At 43.6% G+C, this 12466-nt stretch overlaps 1 protein-coding gene across 4 annotated transcripts in view; it reads right to left on the minus strand.

Moving 5' to 3' along the window:
- P4HA2 (prolyl 4-hydroxylase subunit alpha 2) overlaps nt 1–12466 on the minus strand; it is a 285306-nt gene that overhangs the window by 151513 nt on the left and 121327 nt on the right. For all 4 annotated transcript variants that reach the window (XM_078653103.1, XM_078653102.1, XM_078653104.1 and 1 more), the window contains one exon: nt 10983–11120. In XM_078653103.1, coding sequence (XP_078509229.1) covers nt 10983–11120 — 138 coding nt within the window. The remainder of the gene's footprint in view (nt 1–10982; nt 11121–12466) is intronic.

The following is a 12466-nucleotide window of genomic DNA, read 5'->3' on the forward strand; positions in this document are numbered from 1 at the left end:
TTGGGTAGTGTTGTAGTGTTTGCGTAGTGTAGGGTCATGCTGGGGTGTAGTGTTTTAGGGTTTTGGGTAGTGTTGTAGTGTTTGCGTAGTGTAGGGTCATGCTGGGGTGTAGTGTTTTAGGGTTTTGGGTAGTGTTGTAGTGTTTGCGTAGTGTAGGGTCATGCTGGGGGTAGTGTTTTAGGGTTTTGGGTAGTGTTGTAGTGTTTGCGTAGTGTAGGCTCATGCTGGGGGTAGTGTTTTAGGGTTTTGGGTAGTGTTGTAAATGCATTTGCGTTGTGAAAACCACGATGACGAGAGAGGTAAGTGGGTTTGTGTTAATTTTTTCGTGGGTTAGTGATTGTGTAGTGTAGTGTAGTGTAGTGTTGTGTAGTGTAGTGTTGTGTTAGTGTAGTGTAGAGTTGTGGTGGTTGTTTAGTGTAGGGTCATGCTGGGGGTAGTGTTTTAGGATTTAGGGTTGTGTTGTAGTGTTTGCGTAGTGTAGGGTCATGCTGGGGGTAGTGTTTTAGGGTTTAGGGTAGTGTTGTAGTGTTTGCGTAGTGTAGGGTCATGCTGGGGGTAGTGTTTTAGGGTTTAGGGTTGTGTTGTAGTGTTTGCGTAGTGTAGGGTCATGCTGGGGCTAGTTTTTTAGGGTTTAGGGTAGTGTTGTAGTGTTTGCGTAGTGTAGGGTCATGCTGGGCGTAGTGTTTTAGGGTTTAGGATAGTGTTGTAGTGTTTGCGTAGTGTAGGGTCATGCTGGGCGTAGTGTTTTAGGGTTTTGGGTAGTGTTGTAGTGTTTGCGTAGTGTAGGGTCATGCTGGGGTGTAGTATTTTAGGGTTTAGGGTAGTGTTGTAGTGTTTGCGTAGTGTAGGGTCATGCTGGGGGTAGTGTTTTAGGGTTTTGGGTAGTGTTGTAGTGTTTGCGTAGTGTAGGGTCATGCTGGGGGTAGTGTTTTAGGGTTTTGGGTAGTGTTGTAGTGTTTGCGTAGTGTAGGGTCATGCTGGGGTGTAGTGTTTTAGGGTTTTGGGTAGTGTTGTAGTGTTTGCGTAGTGTAGGGTCATGCTGGGGTGTAGTGTTTTAGGGTTTTGGGTAGTGTTGTAGTGTTTGCGTAGTGTAGGGTCATGCTGGGGGTAGTGTTTTAGGGTTTTGGGTAGTGTTGTAGTGTTTGCGTAGTGTAGGGTCATGCTGGGGGTAGTGTTTTAGGGTTTTGGGTAGTGTTGTAGTGTTTGCGTAGTGTAGGGTCATGCTGGGGGGTAGTGTTTTAAGGTTTTGGGTAGTGTTGTAGTGTTTGCGTAGTGTAGGGTCATGCTGGGGGGTAGTGTTTTAGGGTTTTGGGTAGTGTTGTAGTGTTTGCGTAGTGTAGGGTCATGCTGGGGGTAGTGTTTTAGGGTTTTGGGTAGTGTTGTAGTGTTTGCGTAGTGTAGGGTCATGCTGGGGGTAGTGTTTTAGGGTTTTGGGTAGTGTTGTAGTGTTTGCGTAGTGTAGGGTCATGCTGGGGGTAGTGTTTTAGGGTTTAGGGTAGTGTTGTAGTGTTTGCGTAGTGTAGGGTCATGCTGGGGGTAGTGTTTTAGGGTTTAGGGTAGTGTTGTAGTGTTTGCGTAGTGTAGGGTCATGCTGGGGGTAGTGTTTTAGGGTTTAGGGTAGTGTTGTAGTGTTTGCGTAGTGTAGGGTCATGCTGGGGTGTAGTGTTTTAGGGTTTTGGGTAGTGTTGTAGTGTTTGCGTAGTGTAGGGTCATGCTGGGGGTAGTGTTTTAGGGTTTAGGGTAGTGTTGTAGTGTTTGCGTAGTGTAAGGTCATGCTGGGGTGTAGTGTTTTAGGGTTTTGGGTAGTGTTGTAGTGTTTGCGTAGTGTAGGGTCATGCTGGGGGTAGTGTTTTAGGGTTTAGGGTAGTGTTGTAGTGTTTGCGTAGTGTAGGGTCATGCTGGGGGTAGTGTTTTAGGGTTTAGGGTTGTGTTGTAGTGTTTGCGTAGTGTAGGGTCATGCTGGGGGTAGTGTTTTAGGGTTTAGGGTTGTGTTGTAGTGTTTGTGTAGTGTAGGGTCATGCTGGGGGTAGTGTTTTAGGGTTTAGGGTAGTGTTGTAGTGTTTGCGTAGTGTAGGGTCATGCTGGGGTGTAGTGTTTTAGGGTTTTGGGTAGTGTTGTAGTGTTTGCGTAGTGTAGGGTCATGCTGGGGGTAGTGTTTTAGGGTTTAGGGTAGTGTTGTAGTGTTTGTGTAGTGTAGGGTCACGCTGGGGGTAGTGTTTTAGGGTTTAGGGTAGTGTTGTACTGTTTGTGTAGTGTAGGGTCATGCTGGGCGTAGTGTTTTAGGGTTTAGGGTAGTTTAGTTGTTTAGTGTATGCTAAAGGCATATTCATTCTAAACGTTTTCGTTATTTTAATTTGCGGCCTAATAGTACATGCGGGATTTTTTTTGCGGACTGATGGTATGCGGGATTTCGTCATATATTCGCTAATCATACTTTCTATGGCAAAATGAACCCCCTCATTTTGTTCCTTTTTAAATTAAATGTTTTAAGAGTTACCACTTTATTCCAATCAAGATGGCTTCAGGTGTGCCATACCTTTGTAATAAGTAGGACTGTTAGCACTCTAGTTGTTCTTTAGAACACTCTGGGACATTCTGTCATTGGGCTATAGTTGGGCTACATCTGGCTGATATTTGGGCTACATTTGTTTTTTTTTGTCTCTGGTGGCCATCTTTGGGCTACATTGGGCTACATTGGGCTACATTTGGGCTCCAACATATATATAGCCCAATGTAGCCCAATATATATTTTTCAAAGTTAATTTTCGTAAAAACCACTGGAGCCTATATCTTGAGACATAGCAAAGGCACATCGGGCTACCAGTCCCTACAATTTTGCCAAGTTTGGTGTAAATCCATTCAGCCGTTCAGGCTAAAAGTGAGGCCAACCGCCCTATGGAAAATTGCATGGGAAAAACACGTTTTGGGACCGCCCTTTTTTCTCGGCCCCCCCTTGACGAAACCCCCCCAAATTTTTAGGGGCTGCTCAGAAACAAAATGTTCCATTTTCCTGAAAATTTCAGCCAATTCTGTCCTCAAACACCAAAGTTATTCGACATAGAATTTTCAAAAATCCCATAGGAAAAAAATCCTAACTATATATACCTACTGGTATCGCCAGTAGGTAATATATATATATATTTAACCTGTTTCCGTTTAGCATTATAACATGCTTTCTCCATTTGTATTTTATGGAATAGTATCTATGCTGACAATCTTGTTTCTAATAATATGTCTGTTTGTATTAGCTAAGGTGCTGCACATGAGAACACGGTGTTAGAAATAAATATTTCAAACTTGCTCGGGTCTCTTTTTACTCCCTGTTTTGGACTGTTATGAGAGTATAACGAAAGAGTGTTCTTGTTTTCCACATTGCCTGAGGTAACCTAAGTCGCATGTTCTGGGTTATCTAGTCATTGGTTTCTTTGCTATAGGACTAAGAGCTAATGTGACACTGATGCTAGTCTGGTAGGGGATTTTGGGTACTAAGGTGAGTTTTTGGCACACCCTAATTCACTGAGGTCCCAAGTCTCTGTGCACAGTTCTGTGTAGGAGCAGAATCCCTACAACATGGCGCCCTAACGATGGTGGTCTTATTACATGACGCTTGAGTAGTGCTTATATCAGTCCTTAACCCCTTCACTATTGTTTCCGGTTAACAGTGGTGACGGATAAACCTACCTTTAGTTACATAGGTCTTTTCAAGCTTGAATCTTTCAAAATGGTTTACTTTTGAATTACTACCCAGTTGTGCTACATTGTTTTACATTGTACCTGTACCTCTACTTCTCTGTGTCGCTATGGCTAACGTTGACATATTGCAGCATAGTCGCATTGTGGTCCGTAATCATTTGCAGGCTTATAACATTGGCCTAGAGGGCATGGCAGTTATTTTTGTGGTGAGTGCTGAGGTTGCTTACCCGTTTGAGATTTTCTACTCATGGGTGACGTTTCCTCCAGTGGATGCGGCTACTCAGGTGTTTCACACTTATACTCACACAGCCGTGCCCTAGAAATATATTCCTTATAGGACACAGGACATTGCTAATTCTGCATGGCAGCACCGTGTTTGGTTTGATGCCGCCCTTCCCCACAGTGTAACAGCGATTAGGTTGGGTTCTTTGTCCATTCCAGGCGCTTCTTGGCATGTTTTGGCTGGATTTACCCCGCATCCTCGTGCGGGGGTAGTCCCCATTGCTGACTTGCGACCCCTATATAACTCTGCAATCAGTGTTATTAGGGGCCGAGTTCAATATATCACCCGCAATTTCCAGGGCGGGCCCCTGGTGTTGCGGCGCTTCCAGCTGGACCGAGCGGAATGAAGCTTAGTCCCGTGATGGTTAATACGGTTATGGGCAAGCGTCCCCAAGTTAAGGATGTTATGCCTTTTTGGGTTGCCGAGAAATTTGACCAGCTGGAGGCAGTTTTTCCTAATTCAACTCCCGTTGAAAAACACAGGATTCTTACAATTAGTTTACCCAAGGACTTGGTACCGGAAGCCAATGACTGTGAGTCATGGGGTAGAATTTTTGCGGCAGAGTACACGAGGTGCTTCGTCAATGGCTGTCCTTCCGACCGTCATTAAGCGTGTTCAAGATGAACACGGACTTGAGGCTGTGGTTGAATTGGGAATGAGACTCGTTGGCACATTTGACGTACTTTCCGATCTCGTCTAATAGTTCTGTGTAGGTGCGGAATCCCTGCAACAATACCAGTGGTATGAGAAGTGGCACTGCGCCATCAAATAGTACAAACAGAAATCTGACACACCAAAACTGCCATTGGAATATGGGAGAGTCAGCATCTCTCACCTAATTCTGGGACATCATCCCGCCCACACGAGACGGATCAGAAGGCTGTGCAGCGTGCTAAAAAAGGAGTTGGTAAATGCTATCTGAATGTTTAAGAATAGATAAAGAAAACGTAGAACCACCATCATCTTAATTTTACATTATGCTCCGCAATGGATAGGGGCACCCGGATCCATCGATCGATCTGGGCAGTGAGTTTGTCAACTTCAGGGCCACAGTTTTGACATAGCTTCTAGCTAGAAGTCTACTATGGGCATGTGGGGCCATGGATGACGATAGATGTGACCCTTATACAGAATTATTATGCAGAAGATAGTAAGCCTGCTGTGATATTGAGAATACTCATGCATAATAAATGAGGGTAGTTTTTGAAGAAAACCCCACAACATTTATGTAGCACCTAACTAGGTAAAAGGTCAGCATCAGACCCGTTATGTAGAACAATGGTGTGGCATATGTAGGTAAAAGGTTGTGTAACTACCTAGGCACATTAGGGTTCATAACACTGCTTGTGGAGGACAATTCCAAGATGTCTGGCACTGTGAGAGGGCCAAGCTGTGATTTATTCCAGTTTATGTAAAGACATGAAAGAGCCACATATCGTATTCTTACTCGAATAATGGGGGGAAGTGCGTGCGGAGGTACTGTACAAATTGGAAAATATAATTTGCATACACAGATGCCAGGAGCGCCCTTTTCTGCGGAATTGCAGCCCTGTGTGCATGTGACGTTCTTGCAAATGGTGAATCAGGGAATCCAGGGCTCTAATAAAAATATTATACTACTAAGCATCAAATTTCCAAATCACAAAAATTGTTGAATGAGCGAATGAGCTCAACATCGTTTTGCTCATTCAACAATTATTGCGATTTTGAAATTTGATGCTTAGTAGTATAATATTTATGTTATGTATGGAATTTTATTTATCCGTACTGGAAGCAAAAGGTGTTTTATATACTACTACTAATTGTGTTTGGAATCTGAGTAGTATATGTGTTGCCATGTTGGAACTGTATTAACAACGAAAAATTGTATTAACAACAAAAAAGCACACAATTTCAATTAAATACTTGTGTGACATTTATACAAATTTCCCTGCATTGGTGAATTAATGATCACAGCTGTGACATTTTGAAAATTGTAAGTATTCTTGAAACAATTCCTCGGGGGACAATTGACAATTCTGTCCAGGATAAATAAGCACCTGGACTCCAAAATCAAGCTGGTATCAAATTAAAGGACAACAGTAACAAACATTACAGGTGCGAAGGCCATCTAATGTTTAATAAAGTAATCATAGGTAGCCTATGAAAAAGCTGAAATCTCAGTGTTGCCTTGATGGATTAGCAAACAGAGTGTGCTAGCCTAACACAGTTAGGGAACATACAATGCTTACAAATTAAGAACAGAAACCTTCTCATAATACAATAATGAAACAATGGTAAGCCAAGCTTTGCCTAAACCACAAAAAGGGCGTGTCACCCCCAGTGTGGATGCACTAAGGTATATAACCCCCAAAGACTACATTAACCCCCAATGTGCACTTGTTTTTGGATGACCTGCAACTATATAACAAAACTGATGACTTTAACAAACAACTACAATTAGTTCTCTAATTATAGTAAAAATGAATATGGGTTTTGACAAATGTGCAAAAGCAACATGTGAAAGGGAAGGCTAAACTACACCAAGTAAATCAAAGTGGGAAGTGTAGAATCAAAGAACTTTAACAGGCGAGAATGCATAAAATAGACACAAGAGCAGCAGCCACGCATAAATCTATGACAGAAAATATCCCAAAAAAATCAACAGGAGCAAACGAATTGAGAAGAGTTTTCTAGTAATGCATAAATGTAGGTTGTGAATCAAGATGCTATCCCTGCTGTAAACCATTTGATGTTAAAAAATACACTACTGCATACCGCTCAGCTGGTTTACTTAAACATTGAATTCGCTGATTATACATTTCTAGGGTTGGAAGACTAATTACTCGTACTGAAATCACAACTGATCCATAGACATATTTAAACTCAGAAGGTCCACATATACCCAGGGCACTAAATTATGAAAATGAGAGGTCTAGCTACACTTCCAACATCCAACGAGTACAACCATTACACAAAATGAAAGGCAAGTGAACCAGTAAAACAAGAAACGCAAACATTCAAAGAACGGGCCCAAGAAAAACAAGCATTTGCAATGCAATAGGTCTCGCATTAGGAAATTTTGAGCTATTGGTATTGTAAATGGCAATTTTTTTATTTCTGTGTTGGTTTTGAAAGTAGCTAAATGAATAGCTTTGTCATTTACAATGCCAATAGTTATAACTTTCGCAAATGTGACACCTATAGCATTTGTAATGCAATATGTGTTGTATTTACGTGACTTAGATGTATTGCTATTACAAATAACAATGGCTTTTATTTTTTTAAATAATTAATACTTAAATAAAAGTTATTGTAATTTATATTAGCAATAGCTTAAACTTTTGTAAATAACTTTTGTGAAGATTGCGTTAAGTGTATTTATTTGTGATGAAAATCCAGGAACAGAAGTGAAGACATTGAGAGAACATATTTGAACCAGTTGTTGTTGAATGGTTGCACAGATTGATGCTGTGGTGCCCCTGAGTGGTGGTGCTGAGTGAGTGCGATAGATAGAGTGAGTACGATAGATAGATAGAGTGAGGGCGATAGATAGATAGAGTGAGGGCGATAGATAGATAGAGTGAGGGCGATAGATAGATAGAGTGAAGGCGATGGATAGATAGAGTGAAGGAGATAGATAGAGGGTGATAGATAGATAGATAGATAGATAGATAGATAGATAGATAGATAGATAGATAGATAGATAGATAGATAGATAGAAAGGGCCTATAAATAAACACATCAAAAACATAAACACCTAATAAACAAAAATGCCAGATTATTGAAAAGGAATAGACCAAGATATTAGATTTGTGCAAATACAATAAAAAAAAGCAAGACAGTGAAGGGGCAGGAGAGAGTGAGACGGAAATAGAGGAAGAGTGGAGAGGCCAAGACAGTGAAGGGTCAGGAGAGAGTGAAACAGAAACAGAGGAAGAGTAGAGACGCCAAGTCAGTGAAGGGGCAGGAGAGAGTGAGACGGAAACAGAGGAAGAGTGGAGAGGCCAAAACAGTGAAGGGGCAGGAGAGAGTGAGGCAGAAACTGAGGAAAAGTGGAGAGGCCAAGACAGTGAAGGAGCAGGAGAGAGTGAAACAGAAATAGAGGAAGAGTGGAGAGGCCAAGACAGTGAAGGGGCAGGAGAGAGTGAGACAGAAATAGAGGAAGAGTGGAGAGGCCAAGACAGTGAAGGGGCAGGAGAGAGTGAGACGGAAACAAAGGAAGAGTGGAGAGGCCAAGACAGGGAAGGGGCAGGAGGGAGTGAGACAGAAATAGAGGAAGAGTGGAGAGGCTAAGACAGTGAAGGGGCAGGAGAGAGTGAGACAGAAATAGAAGAAGAGTGGAGAGGCCAAGACAGTGAAGGGGCAGGAGAGAGTGAGACAGAAATAGAGGAAGAGTGGAGAGGGCAAGACAGTGAAGGGGTCGGAGAGAGTGAGACATAAACGAAAGGCACATGGCGAATTGCGAACACATGTGAACATTAACAATGCAAAAATACAACAAAGCAAGGCGAAGTTGTGGTGTGCATGGACCTACACTGCATGTAGCTCTGCCACACCCAGGAATACCCTCACCCAAGGAACAAACTGCAGGAAGAAGCTGCCTCAGCCATGTCTGGAGGATGTAAGAAGGGGTCGACAGAAGGCCATTCCTAGCGAGGCAGCCATTGTTCCAGCAGTGAAGGGGCAGGAGAGAGTGAAACAGAAATAGAGGAAGAGTGGAGAGGCCAAGACAGTGAAGGGGCAGGAGAGAGTGAGACGGAAACAGAGGAAGAGTGGAGAGGCCAAGACGGGGAAGGGGCAGGAGAGAGTGAGACAGAAATAGAGGAAGAGTGGAGAGGCCAAGACAGTGAAGGGGCAGGAGAGAGTGAGACAGAAATAGAGGAAGAGTGGAGAGGCCAAGACAGTAAAGGGTCAGGAGAGAGTGAGACAGAAATAGAGGAAGAGTGGAGAGGCCAAGACAGTGAATGGGGCAGGAGAGAGTGAGGCGGAAACTGAGGAAGAGTGAAGAGGCCAAGACAGTGAAGGGGCAGGAGCGAGTGAGGCAGAAACTGAGGAAGAGTGGAGAGGCCAAGACAGTGAAGGAGCAGGAGAGAGTGAAACAGAAATAGAGGAAGAGTGGAGATGCCAAGACAGTGAAGGGGAAGGAGAGAGTGAGAGGGAAACAGAGGAAGAGTGGAGAGGTCAAGACAGGGAAGGGGCAGGAGAGAGTGAGACAGAAATAGAGGAAGAGTGGAGAGGCCAAGACAGGGAAGGGGCAGGAAAGAGTGAGACAGAAATAGAGGAAGAGTGGAGAGGCCAAGACAGTGAAGGGGCAGGAGAGAGTGAGACGGAAACAAAGGAAGAGTGGAGAGGCCAAGACAGTGAAGGGGCAGGAGAGAGTGAGACAGAAATAGAGGAAGAGTGGAGAGGCCAAGACAGTGAAGGGGCAGGAGAGAGTGAGACAGAAATAGAGGAAGAGTGGAGAGGCCAAGACAGTGAAGGGGTAGGAGAGAGTGAGACATAAACAAAAGGCACATGGTGAATTGCGAACAAATGTGAACATTAACAATGCAAAAATACAACAAAGCGAAGCGAAGTTGTGGTGTGCATGGACCTACACTGCATGCAGCTCTGCCACACCCAGGAATACCCTCGCCCAAAGAACAAACTGCAGGAAGAAGCTGCCTCAGCCATGTCTGGAGGATGTAAGAAGGGGTCGACAGAAGGCCATTCCTGGCGAGGCAGCCATTGTTCCAGTGTCATCCCCTTTACATGGTCACTAGGAGCAAGTGGGAGGAGGGAGTGGGAGAGGGGTGTGAGATAGATCAAAGCCTTTACTGTGATCAGTGGCCGCAGGCTGCCAGTGGGAGGGAACGAGCATATGGGGAGCGGCGGGGGAGTCTGGTGCGAGGCGTGGGGGGCGGGGGAGGGGGAGCGGGCATATGGGGTGTGAGTGAGGCCAAGCGCGCGCCTGGGGAAGCTTTTACGCTCCAGTACACAACATGCATTGTAGGAAATCCGGCTTGTTCAGAGAGTTTGGTCACATGTAATAGGTTTCGAGCAATAAATTGCTCGACCTAAAAACAGCAACTGCATAGCACACAAACATAGTTGAAAATACGAAGAACTGTTAAACAGAAATAGACAAAAGAGTGACTATGCAAAGGGCAACTCGATAGAATAGAAAACCATTAACATAGATGATAGTGGTTTTGCTACACAGAAAATGAGACAATCTCAAAACTGGTTTCTGGGTATCAAGTGATAAGAATACTAAAGGTGCAGACAACATCAGCTTTTCCTATCCGTCTGAGATTAAGCATTTTAACTTAGTACCAAGCAAACACTGAATTCATGACACCAGAATCACAAGGAAAACGCTTCAATAATGTGGGGCATCGTGTTACCAGCCACAAAAATAAACATAGCTGTGTAAAAGAGAAACTTATAAATATGACTAGGGTTAAAGAGCCCCGGCCCTCAAAAAGACACAATTGCCATGGGCAGAAGGAGTAATCATTTAAAGCTTACAGGATGATATGGACAGGTTGCTTCTATAGTTGACAACACAGGACCGAAGAGAGGCTAGCCACGTATTACACAGAGCACTCACGTCAAATGTACGAAGACCATGCTTAAACATTAGCTACACTTCCCATGACTCTGGAAGGAGGTTCATTCTTGCAAAGTCATGTATATCAAACACACCTCAACTTGGAGATAGTAACTCCACTAATGAATAAGGGTATTTGAGAATATGAATTTGGGATGGTAATAGTTTATAGGAAAATATACTGTTTGAACAGACACAAATTGTTTCGTTTTCACAGAAGAACAGGATGTTCCACCCAACCTCATGTTTCAAAGTTGCAGCTTTCCAGATTTCAGAACAGACCACCAACAGAGATGTCACACTAATAGCATATCACGGCATGGCCTGTTTAATGATTCGCTAACATGCATCCTGCCTTTTCAAACTGAAGATTACTGGCTTTTGTGAATGAACACCAATGAACAGAAATAATATGCATTTGAAGTGGTTCACCTGGAAGTATTCCTGATGCAATGACATCGGGATCCAGTTTGTATGTGTCCTGCAGACGCATCAAAGCTTTGGCTGCACCCTTCTCATCTTCTTCACTTGGAAAGAACTGACGCTGAACAGTAAGGTTGGCAATGAATCCTTTGGAAACAAAAATAACAAAATAACTTGTACCTGAAAAGTGCATGGTAGTAAACTTACAGTTATCAAAGTCTCGTTTAATCCAGACCATATTAGGTAGCTCATGCTGGGAACATAATCCAATTTCTTTTGTGATACATTTATTAGGTAGGCATTTTTTAGAAGACCGTATTTTCATGTAAGTTAGTCACCGATCCCCTCCCCCTATGGTCTGCCACTGGATCCCAAGCAACAGCATACATGAAGCTAGCCAATGAAGTAAGACCCTCTATAACAACAAAAGAGCAGGATTATATATGGCTGTAATGACCAGGATCCTGCTGAGCACTACATGCATTACAAACATCTTACAGGGCACAGCTGATCACAGCAGAGCAGTAACTGATGCAGGAATATTTCGACAAATTACTAGCAGTGCTTCTAGTCATTTTAGGCAATTGTTGTCCCTTCTCTTAGAAACTCCTATGAACTCTGCTACATTTTGACAGGAGGACATCTTAACGGAAAATATCGACCTAAAACAGTGCCCATTTGTTACTGAGCCCAAAGTCAGCCCGCCTCTTATTTGTCGGGAAAGCTGCCGCAGAACATTTTCCAACATGAAACTATTCCAAGGCATGAAGCGTAGGTTGGCCCGAGTCCTTTAAGCATGGGTGAAAAAAAAGCATTTAGAACATTCGAGAACACGCACAGCAGTTCTGAGAGGCTCATGGCCCTTCCTCCTCCCGTTTCCAAGCCCTGGACTTCAAGAGAAACCCATCCACAGTAACAAAGCACAACTGGCGGGGGGAGCTCGGAGTTAGCAGGGTCTTCCCACGCCTTCCCACGCAGGCAGGGAACTGTCTCTGCTCCTATAACAGAAATGAACCCTCACATTCCTTCCCTGCCCTGGACTATATCAAACATGAATATGGCAGCGCTGTTTATTCATCAGTCCTAAACATTGGCGGATTAAACCCTGTGGAGGCCCCTAAGCAGTCGAAATTTCGGGGCCCCCTCGCAAAATATCTCCTAATACCCAATGCACAAGATTTTTTTTTACAAACTGGCTGCTGCCAGAAGATGAGCTTTTAAGAGACAAACTGTTATATGGATCTGATGTCTCTGGTTTATGTACTTTAAATTGTATTTTGATTGTCACGGAGCCCCTAAAAGCAGTGTGGCCCATTTCCCGGTGCCTACTTTGAATTTGAATTTAAAATTATTTATAAAGCGCTCTTTCACCAGCGGTTTCATGGCGCTAAACAGACAAACCGCAAGGGGTGGGAAATGAGAGGGGTAAATGAAATGAAAACAGGAGTAACGAGTGATCTAACTAAAAGCTTTGGTGAATAGATAGGTCTTGA

This window comes from Lissotriton helveticus, chromosome 7, assembly GCF_964261635.1.
Source record: "Lissotriton helveticus chromosome 7, aLisHel1.1, whole genome shotgun sequence".
In the NCBI taxonomy this organism is placed as follows: Eukaryota; Metazoa; Chordata; class Amphibia; order Caudata; family Salamandridae; genus Lissotriton; species Lissotriton helveticus.